Raw genomic sequence first — 14,371 nt, forward strand, 5'->3', positions numbered from 1 at the left:
AACTCTCGGTTTAACGTCCTCTACGTCAGGAGTGCGGAGCTATTTCGCGTCAGGTTGCAATTGTGCGTTGGGGTAACGGCTTCACATATTTGAGTCGTTCACCAACAATCGTCGAAAATTGGCACCCTTTTCTGTTCAAAATGTGTGTTACTGTGGAGAATCACATTTTGAATTTCTAACCTTTGGTTTTTTAAATATTTTTTTTTTGATCCAATATGGCACGAGGAGGATGCAGCGCGTGCTTGGAGCGCCCTTTCGTTCTCGTTCTTTGTTTGATTCTCACTTTTAATATTACTTCGGCACAGCTACGTTACTCGATTCCCGAAGAGCTTACGGTGGGTGCTGTTGTTGGGAATATCGCTAAAGATTTGGGGCTGGATACCAGTGCTTTGAATGCTCGAGGATTTCGCATCGTTTCCGGATCGACCGAACCCTTGTTCCAACTGAACAATAATGGCATCTTACATGTGAACCGAAAAATTGACAGAGAAGAAGTATGCGAACGGATCAGCACCTGCATTATCAACATAAAAACCGTGCTGGAGAATCCGTTAGAGGTGCATTACGCCGCTATTGAGGTTTTGGACGTAAACGACCACTCCCCCACCTTCTCTGAAAACGAGACGCATTTAGAGATATCGGAGTCTGCTTTACCTGGGGCGAGATTTCAACTACAAGGTGCTCATGATCCGGACAGTGACACGTATTCTATCCAGCTGTATAAGCTCAGTCAAAATGACCATTTTCGCCTTGAGGTTAAAGATAGAGGAGAGGATGGGAAAATTCCTGTTTTGTATTTGCATAAACCGCTGGATAAAGAAACTGCAAGAAGTCACAGGTTACTGTTGACAGCTGTTGATGGAGGAAAGCCTGCTAGGTCAGGAACCCTGACAATCATCGTTCATGTGTTGGATGTAAATGACAATATGCCGGTTTTTGACAAAGAATCATATGCTGCAGTGCTGAAGGAAAATTCCCCCATTGGCACAACTATCATGCAAGTAAACGCCACTGATTTAGATGATGGCTTAAATGGAGAGGTAGTCTATTCATTCGGCAATAATGTAAATAATAAATTACGTAAACTTTTTGAAGTAGACACTAATACAGGTGAAATAATAGTTAAAGGTCTGATAGATTTTGAAGCAAAAGACAGGTATGAAATTGACATTAAAGCTTCTGATAAAGGAGCAGTCCCTCTAGCAACAGAAAAAAGTGTTGTGATTACTATTGTGGACCTAAATGACAATGCACCTGAGATTGAGGTGACATCCTTTTCAAACGCAATTCCAGAGGACTCCAAACCTGGAACTACAGTAGCGTTGATAAGTGTGAATGATGATGATTCAGGTTTCAATGGAAAGGTGATCTGTTATATCAGTGAGGATGTACCTTTTGCATTAACACCATCTTTACAAGACAATATGTACTCCATAGTCACCAAATCTCTGCTGGATAGAGAGCATAAGTCCAAGTTTGATGTAACAATAACTTGTAAAGATGCTGGCGAACAACCATTGTCATCTTACAGGACAATTAGTGTCACTGTATCAGATGTGAACGATAACAGTCCAGAGTTTTCAACACATCCGTATACTTTTTATGTTATTGAGAACAACATTGCAGGAGCCTCTTTATTTTCAGTGAGTGCTTACGATTGTGATGAGGGTGACAATGCTCTAATATCATACAACATTTTAAGAAATGGTAATGAAAACAAAAAAATGACATCATTTCTTAACATAAACTCTGAAAGTGGAGATATTTTGGCTCTAAAAAGTTTTGACTTTGAAACTCTGAAAACATTCCAGTTCCAAGTTGTCGCTACAGATTCTGGAACTCCGTCACTGAGCAGCAACGTCACAGTGAACGTGTTCATTCTGGATCAGAACGACAACGCTCCAGTCATCCTGTATCCAGTCAGCTCTAACGGTTCTGCTGAAGGTGTGGAGGAGATTCCCCGCAATGTGAACGCAGGACACTTGGTGACTAAAGTCAGAGCCTATGACGCTGATATAGGATATAACGGCTGGCTGCTGTTTTCACTGCAGGAACTTACTGACCACAGTCTCTTTGGGTTGGACCGCTATACAGGACAGATCAGAACACTTCGCTCATTCACAGAGACAGACGAGGCTCAGCATAAACTGGTCATACTGGTGAAAGACAATGGGAACGTGTCACTCTCAGCAACAGCTACTGTGGTTGTCAAAGTCGTGGAGCCCAAAGAGGCTTTTGCTGCCTCTGATGTTAAAAGTGCAGCAATGGATGAGGAGGAGAATAACGTGACTTTCTACCTGATGATAACTTTGGGCTCAGTTTCAACTCTTTTTCTCATCAGTATCATCGTGCTGATTGCAATGCAGTGCTCGAAATCCACAGACTATACTTCTAAATATCTACAAGAGCCTAATTATGACGGGACTCTGTGTCACAGCATCCAGTACAGATCTGGAGAGAAACGCTACATGCTAGTTGGACCCAGAATGAGTATAGGATCTACTATAGCCCCGGGAAGCCACGCGAACACACTCATGCTCCCTGACAGGAGGACAGCTGGAGAGGTAAGACGTATTTGATAAAAATCCAGCAGGAGTCGTGGTACATTCAGCTGAATTGTTCAGAATGTTCTTCCTCCTCCAGAGAGGAGTAGGGAAGGGAAGGAATAGAGACAAACAGTTTACCTTAAAGGAGCATAGGTCATGTGAAAGTAAACACTTTGTCTCCCTGTCCATCTCTGGTGTATTTGGTCATTGGTTCATTTCAAGGCAGTTTTGGTATGAATGCTGGTGATAAGTGACATGTAAAACAAAATTATTACAGTGTGCCAAAAGTACTTAATCTCACCACATACTCAGAACAGATGAATGTTAAATGGACCACAGTCATACAATGTATCAGCGAGGGAAATGATGAGATTGTGTTTTGTGCGACTGTTAAATTAATTTGTTGGTTTGCAGCTGGTTTTCACACAGCTTAGACTGTAACAGATTACTCAATAATGCATCGGAGTGCTGTTACTATGCTGCCTTTGTACCTGAATGTTGTGTTGTCGCTGTGTACGAACAAGTCAAATTAATATAAATTAGAAGGATAAAAAGCTGTGTCTTGAAATAGCAGTGGACTCGTTCTTGTGATACTAAAGACACAGTTGCTTTCTAAAACAAGAGAAGCAAAGAAAAACCTTTCGCTTTCCTCGAAGAAAAATAAAGCCCATCGACTGTCATTGTATATCACATCTGACTTCTTTCAGGCCTTTGATAACTTTGTATTCAGTGTACTGAAAAACTTGGACGCATTATCGTTTAAACTAGTCAATTTCAGGCCGTGCTTGGCTGTGTCATAGTATTTGATAATCTGTATGTGAAACATGAATGCATAATTTAAGCAAATTGTTGGGGAACCTTTTGAAATAGGTTTAGATTCCGTTGTTCACTTTATTCCAGTAACCACTTTCCCTTTGTGTTAGCTTCACCTTAAAACATCATAACAATACATATTGTTTCTCTAAATATTTGTGAAGCTTTTCCAAACATCTGCATCATTGAAGACGTTGCATCGGATGTGATGTTATTTCAGTACACTGAAATTGATATAATGTATTCATTTGAAAAAATATATGTAACTATTCATCAGAAGAGAGAAATTGTGGTCAGTCTTATAGACGCTTTTACACATATTTCTGTATTTTTTCCCTCTGTGTGCTTCAGGGTTCTTGCGTGTGTGTAAAGGGAGTGACGGAGTGGCTAACAGAGTTACTTGAGGTCTGTGCTTGCTGATGTAGTGGAGGTGATTCAGTGGTCCATGAATGGCTGCAGCTATGGCAGAGAGAGAGGAAGAGAGGGAGCCTGTGGCTGGTGTGCAGTGAATCACAATGTACAGCCAGTCAGGTGGGGCTGGGGCACTTTCCTTCAGCATGGATCTTCACTCATTACAGGACCGCAAAGCAGCAAGCAGTATATATGTATACCATTTTCATTTGATTGGATTTTTGTGCTTTGGAAAATGCTAGACAGCAATGTTAAATACTGTAGTTCTCCACAGTTTATGTCTATACGATACACACCAGCTTCTGTGCAACTGATCCCTTCTGATTTACTAAAGAAATAGGTCATATTTTATCACGTGTGTGTGTATAGTCTGCATGCTCGGCTTCTGGGTGGATTCTCGAACACTGTGTGTTGCCCATAGCAACACACGAGGAGATCCACCTCGACTGGTTTCCACAGACTAGCATGTGCTCAGCTGTCTTAGCAACAGCAGCGGAAGAGGGAGGGAGGGATGGAGAGAGCAATAGAGGAGGGGGGAGGGGAAGTGGCTTTTGTACGGCTCATCTATAGACATCTCACAGTATTTAATGAAAATGGGTGTATTAAGATAGGAACACATGGATTGTGTCAGTGAAATCTCAAAATCTGTAAATCAGGCAACAGATGGTGCAGATATCAAAGCAATAATGAAGGCGAGAATAGTTGAGCTTCTAATTAGATATGTTACAGTACGGAGATAATCTTTTCTCTCAAACAACTGGGTCAACCTTAGATTTCCTTCCTATAGAAATTATTTTCAGAAAACATGTATTTTTACCTGTCATTAAATGTGTCTTTGTTGACGGATTACTTTGACCCACTAAGCAACGCGTGAAACGAAGCTGGATGCAGTGAAAGCAAGAAGGAAAAGCATCAGATCAGATTCAGTGTAAGGCTCCAGCTCGGCTTCATGAAGTAACGGCTGAACACACTTTCTCTACGCTTCCTCTGTCCAGTTACATTCAGTGCCCGAGTCTGTGCATATTTAATGTGCACTTGTTTGTGTGTGAGATTAAAATATGTGAGGCTTCATGTGTTTTGCAATACAGCAGCAGTGCTAAGCTGTGCCTGGACAGCAGATGCCCAGATAAGATTTATTGACGTGATTAAAAAATGAGTGCATCTCATTAAACATAAAAAAGTGCAGTGTGATGTTGGTGGTTCACATTGGGTGTCTCTGGTTACACAGGGAGCTGGTTACCTTTCCACTGCCTTTCTGGGAGAGACAAGCAGAAGAGAGACGAGTGGATGAATTACAAGTAGAGTCACAAGCTGCATTCAGAACATGAGCACAAGGGGACGTGACCTGGTCTGATGAATCAACACAAATAAATGATAATGCAAAAACAGGCAGATGTTGGCACAATGAGCACAAGATAGCAACTACATTTTCAAAATGCACCTCCGTTGAGGTCATCTTGAGTTAAAACATTACCGTACAGCACAGACCATAAATTAAATATACTTTGTGTCTCGTATATTCTTGCATTTCCGTTCCGTGTGCTCTCTTTGGCGGGGGTGTGGCTGCTTGCTCCAGTGGCTCTGGCTGTCTGCCTGGCTGGCTGAGCAGATCTGTGCAATTGTGTTTGCATGCCGAGTGTCTGCACTGAAAATCATTCACAGAGCAATGACCCTTGTGTTTTGTGTGCCTGTGTATGTTGTCTTTGTTAAGTGGGTGAGAACATTACCCTCATTAAACCGTATTCAGTGTCTGAGGGTGAGAGGGCAAGGGAACAAGCTAAATGTCAGCGAAGGAGACACAGCTGTTACAGCAAGACTGTGTGTACTGTACTGTTATGTCAGCAGCTTGAGAGAATGGCTCTGTATTATGTGACTGTTTTCTGCATTTACACACAGACATGCCCAAACCCTTTTTGGCCTTTGCTTTTCAACTTCCTCTGCATCCACTTCCCTTACCCCTATCCCACATGTTATGTTCACCTCTCAAAATGTGTTCTTCTGTATGATTTCCTTTTCATTCCACTGTCCATTTTCAACTCCCCTATGTCTGGCCTCTTTTGTTAGATACTTCAATATGAATGGAACTATAAGACATTGCCGTTTCAATCCCTGTTCCGTTTCATTCGTGGCCTGCTTTTCCTTTCTCCATTTTTGCAGCTTCCTTCTCTGCTGCTCTGCCTCTTCACTATTTCTCTCCTCCTCCTGCACCCTCCCTATTGATATCACTCTAAGTTTACCCCTCCCCCTTCCCAGTCTTGGCCTCCTTTTCCCGCTTTTATGTCTCCGTCCTTCGTTTCCCCTTTCATATGCCTCCCTTGTCTGTCTCCCTATCGTTTTCTGTCCGTTTCTTTCTGTCTACCTCCTCTCTCATTCTGCCACATGCTTTTCAGCTCTGTGTTGCTGTGCCTCATGCCTGTAGGGTTGTGGCTGTGGATGGTGCATGTGCTGTTGTGTGTCAGTAGGGCACATTCTCTCTTATTGCTCCAGCTTTGTTGGAGGACGGCGCATCTCACATTGAGGTCAGCAGCAGTGATGGTAATCTAATTTACACACACACACACACACACACACACAGGAGGGTACAACGAAAGCAGCTACTATCTTTATGTTGACACTTCACATATGCACACTCGTGCTCACAGAAGCACACATTGCACACACTCACAAATGCCTAATCTACTTTACTGTGAGACACTTTCACAGAAGAAAGGGGGCTGGGAGAAAACCGGTAACAAGCAGAGCATGTTCCCTTTGGTAATGTATGACTTACAGAGAGAAAGAAAGACATCCACTGTGAGACAATTATAGCAATCAAAGCCTCGTGGCTAAAATCAGACATTACTATGTCAACTCTTGATGTTTTATAAACAGGAAGACTGTACCAAACAGCTTTCCTCTTCCATCACAGAGTTAACTTACACCACTGAGATGAGACCGAGGACTGACAACAGCTCCCAAACATGCAAAATGTACCAAACTAACACCAGCTGACCCATGTTAATGGGAATATAATTACACATGTGTATAGATTGTTAATGCTGGAATCATTTCAGCTTCTGTATCACACTGCTCATTCTGACTAGTACAGTACACATTACATAAATCTATCTAAGACGCTAGTTTGAACTATTTTATTAAATCTGTGCCCTGCTTTACTTTCATGCTTTGCACACTTTAAGTCTATATATATATATACATATTTCTTTAGGTGTGAACCTAGCTTTCCCTTGTTTCATGAGATCAGTAATTGTAAGTTATGTATGGACACTGAGATAAGCCCTCCCACAAGATTATGTTCCTTTTCACCATTTCAAATCAGTAAAAAAAACAAAAAACAAATCACAGGTATTAATGGTTAACAAGCACAATTATTTCAAATGTGGTGACGCTGAACCGTAGAGGCAGGCAACTAAAGCACATATGTAATGTTCATCAGTGCCTTAACTTGGATCAGTTAAGGCACTGGCACAGCACACAAACAGCATTTAGGTCCACAACATCGTAAACAATGTCACTTAGAATGCAGAACAAAAAGAAAAAAACATTGCTGCTCTCGACAGACAGAGCCGACATCTATTTCATAACCAAACTGCGTTAACTCAGAGTGCTAGGAAGTGTTTCCGTTTCTGTGTCACCGAGTATTGATTTTAAACACCACTCACGTACAGTTGACAAGGTTGACTGGAGTTCTCTTTCACTAATTTATGCTGATGAAGCTCTGTGACTGAAGAAACGGAAGTGGTATATAAAGTTTGGTTGTTGACAATAATATTGGCATTGTGTTATGTAAAACTGCTGTTTTAGGTCATATTAGATTATGTTAAACAGTTTGATCTGTCCTGTCCTTCAGAGTTTGTGCATCAGTGAGTTTCAAGTTATCTTGGTGTTAAAGTACTTTCAGCTCGGCCCAAACTTGAAAGCAGCTTGTTCAAAGTACAAAGGGACAACTAGGGCTGTTTTTATTTTTCTTTTGGGATGGATTTGATGGTTGTTGAAACAGTTGAGTAATTGTAGTAAACCATAGAACAGGAATCGGATTAGGAATGGGTTGATAACCTTGAACACAAACAAAAAGAGTAGATTAAATTCTACATCAGAATGGCTTTGAACAATAATAATGTATCATTAAACTACACATTTTGTTTTACCAAATAAAGTAATTACACAACAAATCAAGTTCAAGTGTGTGTGTGTGTGTGTGTGTGTGTGTGTGTGTGTGTGTGTGTGTGTGTGTGTGTGTGTGTGTGTGTAGCTTATGTGTATTGGCTTATCTTTGCGAGAGCTTAGCATATGTGTAGGTGCAGCTGTGGGAGTTGGTTTTTGCTTGCATTAGCTGGCCTTCTTTGTGGACCATTCAGGTGATTTGGTGTTAGTGCATCGAGAGGAGGTTGTTGTGAATGTCAGCAAGCAGCGGCACTGCTGCAGTGCAGCTTTTAGAGTATTTGGTCAATAAACAGTTTGTCGGTCGTGCTGTGCTTTGAACGCCGCGAAGAGGCAGAGAAGGCTTTGAAGAGTAAAATGAGTCGTCTATATCAAGTTCGAAAAACTGTGTAACTGTTTGTAAGTAACATGTCATTTAAATTTTGTGGCTTTAGGTTTGATGTCTCAAAGTTTAAAATTCTGCACATTTATGTGAATATGGGACATTGTTAGATTTGAACGGTACATAAAAGAATATTTTTCTTGAAATGGGGACTTTAAACTGGGAACAACACAACATGCCTCCGGGTTAACGGGGTAAAATCAGAGTCAGTGGGCCAAAAACTGCACTGTGAGATGCATTCACAAGTGCGGGCAAAGACTCCCTGGCACAGCTCCTTTCACTCTTGTCATTTGTCCTAGAACATGACGAGACTGGTTCAGAGCCATGTGTGGATTTGATGTGAATTGGCTCAGGCTACAGTCACTATTCTTAAGTATATAGGTCAAACCTGATTCTTCCACGTTGATAAAGGGTGCGAGTTATATTTGTGAGCTTGTCCAGTCTGACCTGGTTATATTTTAATTATACTGTGGCTAATACAGAAATAGTAAAACATGTTTTATTCATTTTCTGTCTTTCTACCATTTCTTCCGTGTCTGATATTGTGTGAGCAGTGCTGACCCTTTCTCCTCCCCACCACACATTACATAAGCAGCTTCATTACTCTCAGTCCATTGACTCATGGCTGTGTGGATGAGACCTATAGGTTGGACCTTGCCATTCTCACTTTCTCCACTGCAGCTGAATCAAGGCCTCTCTATGTGGTTATGGGTCTACTTCCATGAGCAAAAGAACATTGCATTCATGAAAATCATTTGTGCACACTATCTTCATGTGCTATCCATTCCAAATAATATACACTTATGGTGATTTCTTCTTTTATTTTAGAATGAACGCTTAATAATGTCATAATTTACCTGCAATTATATTATCAAAATAAAACAATATATCAGTGTTTGATGTAATAACCAGTGCTTTATAGCTTTGTTATGTGCAGTTAAAACGAGTGCTATGTTTGAATAGTAATTTATTTTCTGAATCAACAGAGACAGAACAGATGTAGGTCTGAACTGCACTTGGCATTGCTGCTCGTACAGCCACAACATCTGCTGCTGCACTTAGGTCATGAGTGCATGCCTGGAGGATTGAACTGACTAAGCAGCCAGTGCAAGACAGCATGCAAGACAGACAGCTATTAAGTGGAAAACAAGTGAAGATACAGTTGGTTGAAAGGCTCCTGTATGGTCATCCCGTTTTAAGCGCCCAGTGTATCTCGATTTATGGGATGGGGCTGCGATCTCTGATTAATATAATGTATGAATGGGTGAGGGAGATCCAGAGTGAGGTGTTTAGACTCAGTAAGAGGATTGCTTTCTTCCAGCAGGAGCCCTGCACTGCTCACTGTAGAGTAGATGGGGTAAAGGGCCACGGTTGCTATACACTTGTCTGATTAAGTACCATATGTTGTATGCATTTCTGGCCATGCAGAAGTGAATGGGATCAGATGTTGGCTGTTAGATGGATCCAGACTCGAGCTGCAGGGTTCTTCTTGCCCCCGTGGCTATTTCCCCCCACTAAGCATATTGCTTTGCCTTGGTTTTACCAAGTGCATTCGTATTTCTCTATACACTGTCTGTTTGAATTTCCACAACAATAAAGCTGTTGTGTGTTTTTATGACTTCTTCAATGTAGCCACTACACAGTACCTGACTTTTTATTTTAATATTGTTTAACATGGTTAACTAGGCTGTATAAAAACTAATACAGAAACAACTTTGTAGATATTTTTCAAGTATTTTTGAATAGTGAGTTAATCTGGTATTTTTTTAATTTGTCCTTTAAAAGGTAAAATGTCAGTGATAAATAATTGTACAACAAAATATCCCTTTCTATAAAAAACACGACAATGCCAGAATTTTACTCAGAGAAATAAAGAATACATAATTCAATTTTGCTGATATCAAGTGCATGTGATTCACAACATGTATATGATCCAGAAAGTCATTTTTTAAACACTAATTTAAAGCTACAGCTTGAAACGATTTCTCCGTTTTCTTCTTATTTTTCAAATGGTCTGAGTGTCATTTGACTCCTTCTGGTCATCTTCTGGAGTGTGAACCAGTGAGCTGTTAGTGGGTGAGTCATCTCATCCCACATGTAGCTTTTCATTTCGTAAAGTTGGCCTACTGTGTTTATTTTTAGGCAAACCATCTGTCATGAAACATTTAAATCAGGGACTTTGGCATTTTGGGTTAAAGCTATTACTTTATCATGACATTTGAGACATTTTGGTTTTGTGACTCCCTGTAACCACAGACAATTGAGCTGTGTATGTTTACATGTGTACCAATCTCTAAATATTCTTCCATATTTCCCGCCATTTTACCTTGTGGGTGCAGTGTATGATTAAAACAATGAGGCATGGGTGTGGAAGATGAGTGTTAATGCTGTAAGCCTGACTCATATCCCGCTCTCTCCTCCCACCGACTGGCTCCCCCTCTCCTTCTTCCCCTGCCTTTGTTCTCGTTATCACTATACCCCACTATGCTCCAGCCTGGTGTGCTTTCCTTCTCAGCTTCACCTTCTACTGGTTTCTTTTCATTTGCTGGTTTCTTCAATCAAGCTCTTTGATTCAGAATCTCTTCTTCTCTCACATTTTGCGCAAAAAATCTGTTTCTGATTTTCTTCATCTGTGTCCCCCTCCCACACATCCAGTTTTCCTCTAGTAGTCTCTCTCTCTATTATGCCCCCTCCTGTCTGTTCATGTAATTACAAGCTTTTAGAAAATGGCTGACCACTTTTCGAGGCTGTGTTACTCTCTCCCCAATCCTGTTTGTGTATGTATGTTATTCTTAGTTCATTTGTTAAATTCCTATTGGAAAACTTTGCCCATGAGCCTTCATTCTATCAAGCTCCCTCCTTTCTCCACTCTCTTTCTGACCACCTAGACAGCATCTCTTCTCTACACTATACCTCCTCTCTCTCTGTATAATCTGAGTAGAGCTGAATATGTCAGAGCACCTTCCTCTTTCTCTCAGTCTCATGACAGTAGTAAAAGAGGAGAGACGGGACGCACTAAACTGTAGTTTGGCTCTTCACAGCCTCAGTCCTGGAGCCAACGATGGAATAGTCTGAACGATCCTCTGTTACTGTGTACTTGTGTGTCCTATGTGAACCCAGAGTGTCTATTTCAATTAGCTGTTGTTGAAATGACAACAATTATCAATTGTGAATAGCTACTTAATTTGCTGTGCAAGAACTATCAAATATACTGAGGAGGCATAGTTGTATATTATAAAAAGGTCTCAAAGTTTTTAAATGGTACTTTCAGCCCCATATTGTTCTTCCTAATGTGTCTGCGTTTATCAAATGTAACATTTTTAAACACACACAAATGCATTTATGTCAGTGAGGTCAGTAAGGTCACAACAAAGTGCTCATCTTAATTGTATTCTAACTATTACGATTGCTTAGCTCTAGTTGAGTTTTATTAGGGTTGCAGTAGAGTACGGTTGTTGTGGTATTCTTTGGTTAATGTTAGGGAACGTTTCGCTTTGTTTGTTGTACTATCTAAAAACAATTCCACGTGCTCCTTTTCATACAGTAAGGCAAAGACTTACTTCAGAAAAGGAAAATTGTGTTTTAGTTTCATTGGTTACAATATTGTTCTTCATGTTGGTTAATGTGAAGGCATGCCATATGCACAAAACAACTATAGGATAAATGTGCATCAGATGATATAATACATGTTGATCTGTACTGTTAAATGACTCCTTATTGACATTGCTAATCTCATTATGTCTTGTTAAAAGATGCTGCTCAGCTTGTTCCTGGTGTGCTGTGGCTTCAGCGTGTGTGTCCATGCAAGGCCTGCATTATTGACCATGATTACTATTGACAATTGAAAGGTGTTCACAAGAAACAGTAATAATATTGCAGTACATACACATGAGTCAACTGATACTTATTTAGTGTTTATTCATTTTGGGATCCAACCATCTTTAAAATAAATCATATTTGTAATTATACTGATTTGAGGGTGTCTCCATAGGTTAGGGGATGATGCTTGTTGTGGAAATAAACATCACAATACTTTTCAGAACTTTCTTGTCACAATTTTCAAATATGATTTATGTACACTTGCTCACTTTTGGGGATTTTTCCTGCCTTTTAACATTAGTTCTGGTCATATTTGTGCATGTGCCAACTTCAAAGACTGTGTTGAGCTATCAGTTTACCCTTTCACTGTCAGGGTTATGGCAACTAGAGCAAATTCTTTATTGAATGCTTCATTGCATTGTATGGTGACTTTACATTTTGAGGTACTTGCATCTGTCTGAGTCACTCTCATGTCATGTCGTTTTGAATGTGCGGTCCAGGTTTTAGTGCAATGTTGTTTGTGTAACATCATCAATTGCTGTGTTTAGTCTGATGCTTTAGAGACCAAGTTTACCAAGAAGAGGAGCTATGTTATACATTAAATAGGAAAACTAAATGTTTCATGCACACCAAAACTAAACTGTCCACAGTAAACACGACTGGATAATCTAGGCTTCACATTACAGATAATGAAGTGAGAACCTGCTTAAGACAGAAAACTTGATACCAACTGTGGCAGTGGGGTGAGGTTGCGCTCAGCTGCGGACGAGGCGGAGCGAGGGAGTGGTTCAGGGAACAGGTGCGAGGTATGAGAGGTAATTAGCCTCAGCTGTGCCTAATCTGTGTCTTGTATCTCCCCATTATAAGCAGTAGTAGCAGCTGTGGGAGGGAAGAGATGGACGCAGCGTCGACACGCCAGGACACGGCGAGATCATTGAGAGCTCTTGGAGCCGACATCGAGTGCCCTCAGAGTGAGGGCACCCAAAATAAAAGACATTATAAATCGAGCTGGTACCGTGTCGCCCTCCTTTTGTGCCTCTCGGACTCATTGCGTAACGCAGACACGTTACACCAACATAACAAGGAGATTGGTCTGCTTCTTTACAGACTACTGTCACAGTCTTTGCGATAAGACTGGAGTATAATTGTTCCCTAAACCTTTGTTTACTCCCGAATGTGTGTCTTAATCCGGATTCACTTTGCTTTGACCTCTAACTGAGAACTAGAGTAGTAGACTGTGCCGGCGGTGTTTATGGAGCAAAGATATATGTATAAAGTATCAGGAAAGAAATACTCTCAGCGACCAGTAAAGTAGGAATACCTGTGCAATGTAATCTAATCCTGCAATACATATTACCTTTGTGGAACCATCAAATCGCCATTCACTGTGTGGACGTTAATAATGTGTTCTACCGAATGCTTTAAACATTGTCAGTGTTCCTTCAGGTGCTGTAAATAGCCTGTAAGCCTTTTCCCCCCATTCTGCTACAAATGTCAGTATCCCCAGTTGCCCTAGATTAAGGCTTCTGTGTGAATAGTAATAATTCTACTCTGTTGCTGCTCTAATGCGATTAGGTGGAATCTTAATGATGCCATGAAGGGTAGCTTTAAAAAGGCAACAGCAGAATAAACGAGGATGTCACTCAATTAAATTCCAGGCTATTGTCCAGGCTCCATTCCATTTTTTTTACCTTGTGCTCTTCTATGCTTGTTGTGTTTTTGCGTTGGCCTTGATGGAGTGGATTACTAACCCTAATTTCAATAAATGTAAGCATTGTAAAACATCATTGTTGGTGCTGTTGTATTGCTGAGAGGTGCCTCTAAGGTTTCCTCTCGCCAAATAACGCAATGCGGTTCAACAGCACCACAAAACATCCAAAAGACCATTAAGATAAAGCAACACCTCTCAAAAATAATTTCACCAAAACTGAACATGACAGCAGGATGTATTGCAGGCCGTGTATGAGTTTTAGCATGAACCTAATAAACTGGCGACAGAGTGTATATTCCCTTTACCCAACTCTTTATCATGAGCACACACTAACTAAACAGATACAAGCTACAATGCACGCTCGACATCCTCACCACATGATAATAACTGTCTGTTGCTGGTAAGGCGATGTCCATGTAGCTGTTTAAGTTTTGATGCTGATGAGAGTGGATGATGGTGTTAGCTATTCTCGGAGACCAGCAGCAACAGAGCCCAAGCTTAAATGATTGGTCGGCAAGTCATTACTTT

At 40.8% G+C, this 14,371-nt stretch overlaps 1 protein-coding gene across 3 annotated transcripts in view; it reads left to right on the forward strand.

Annotated features, from left to right (window-relative positions):
- Window positions 1–14,371, forward strand: part of LOC137791793 (protocadherin alpha-C2-like) — a 148,438-nt gene that overhangs the window by 44,521 nt on the left and 89,546 nt on the right. The window contains exon 1 of one of the 3 annotated variants that reach the window (XM_068587024.1): window positions 66–2,564. The exons of the other annotated variants lie outside the window; for them this stretch is intronic. Coding sequence (XP_068443125.1) covers window positions 216–2,564 — 2,349 coding nt within the window. The 5' untranslated portion in view covers window positions 66–215. Of the gene's footprint in view, window positions 1–65; window positions 2,565–14,371 lie in introns of those variants that run through there. 3 annotated transcript variants of the gene reach the window in all.

Source organism: Clinocottus analis, unplaced genomic scaffold (genome assembly GCF_023055335.1).
Source record: "Clinocottus analis isolate CAN_PGR_092001 unplaced genomic scaffold, fCliAna1.0.p SCAF_10, whole genome shotgun sequence".
Classification (NCBI taxonomy): Eukaryota; Metazoa; Chordata; class Actinopteri; order Perciformes; family Cottidae; genus Clinocottus; species Clinocottus analis.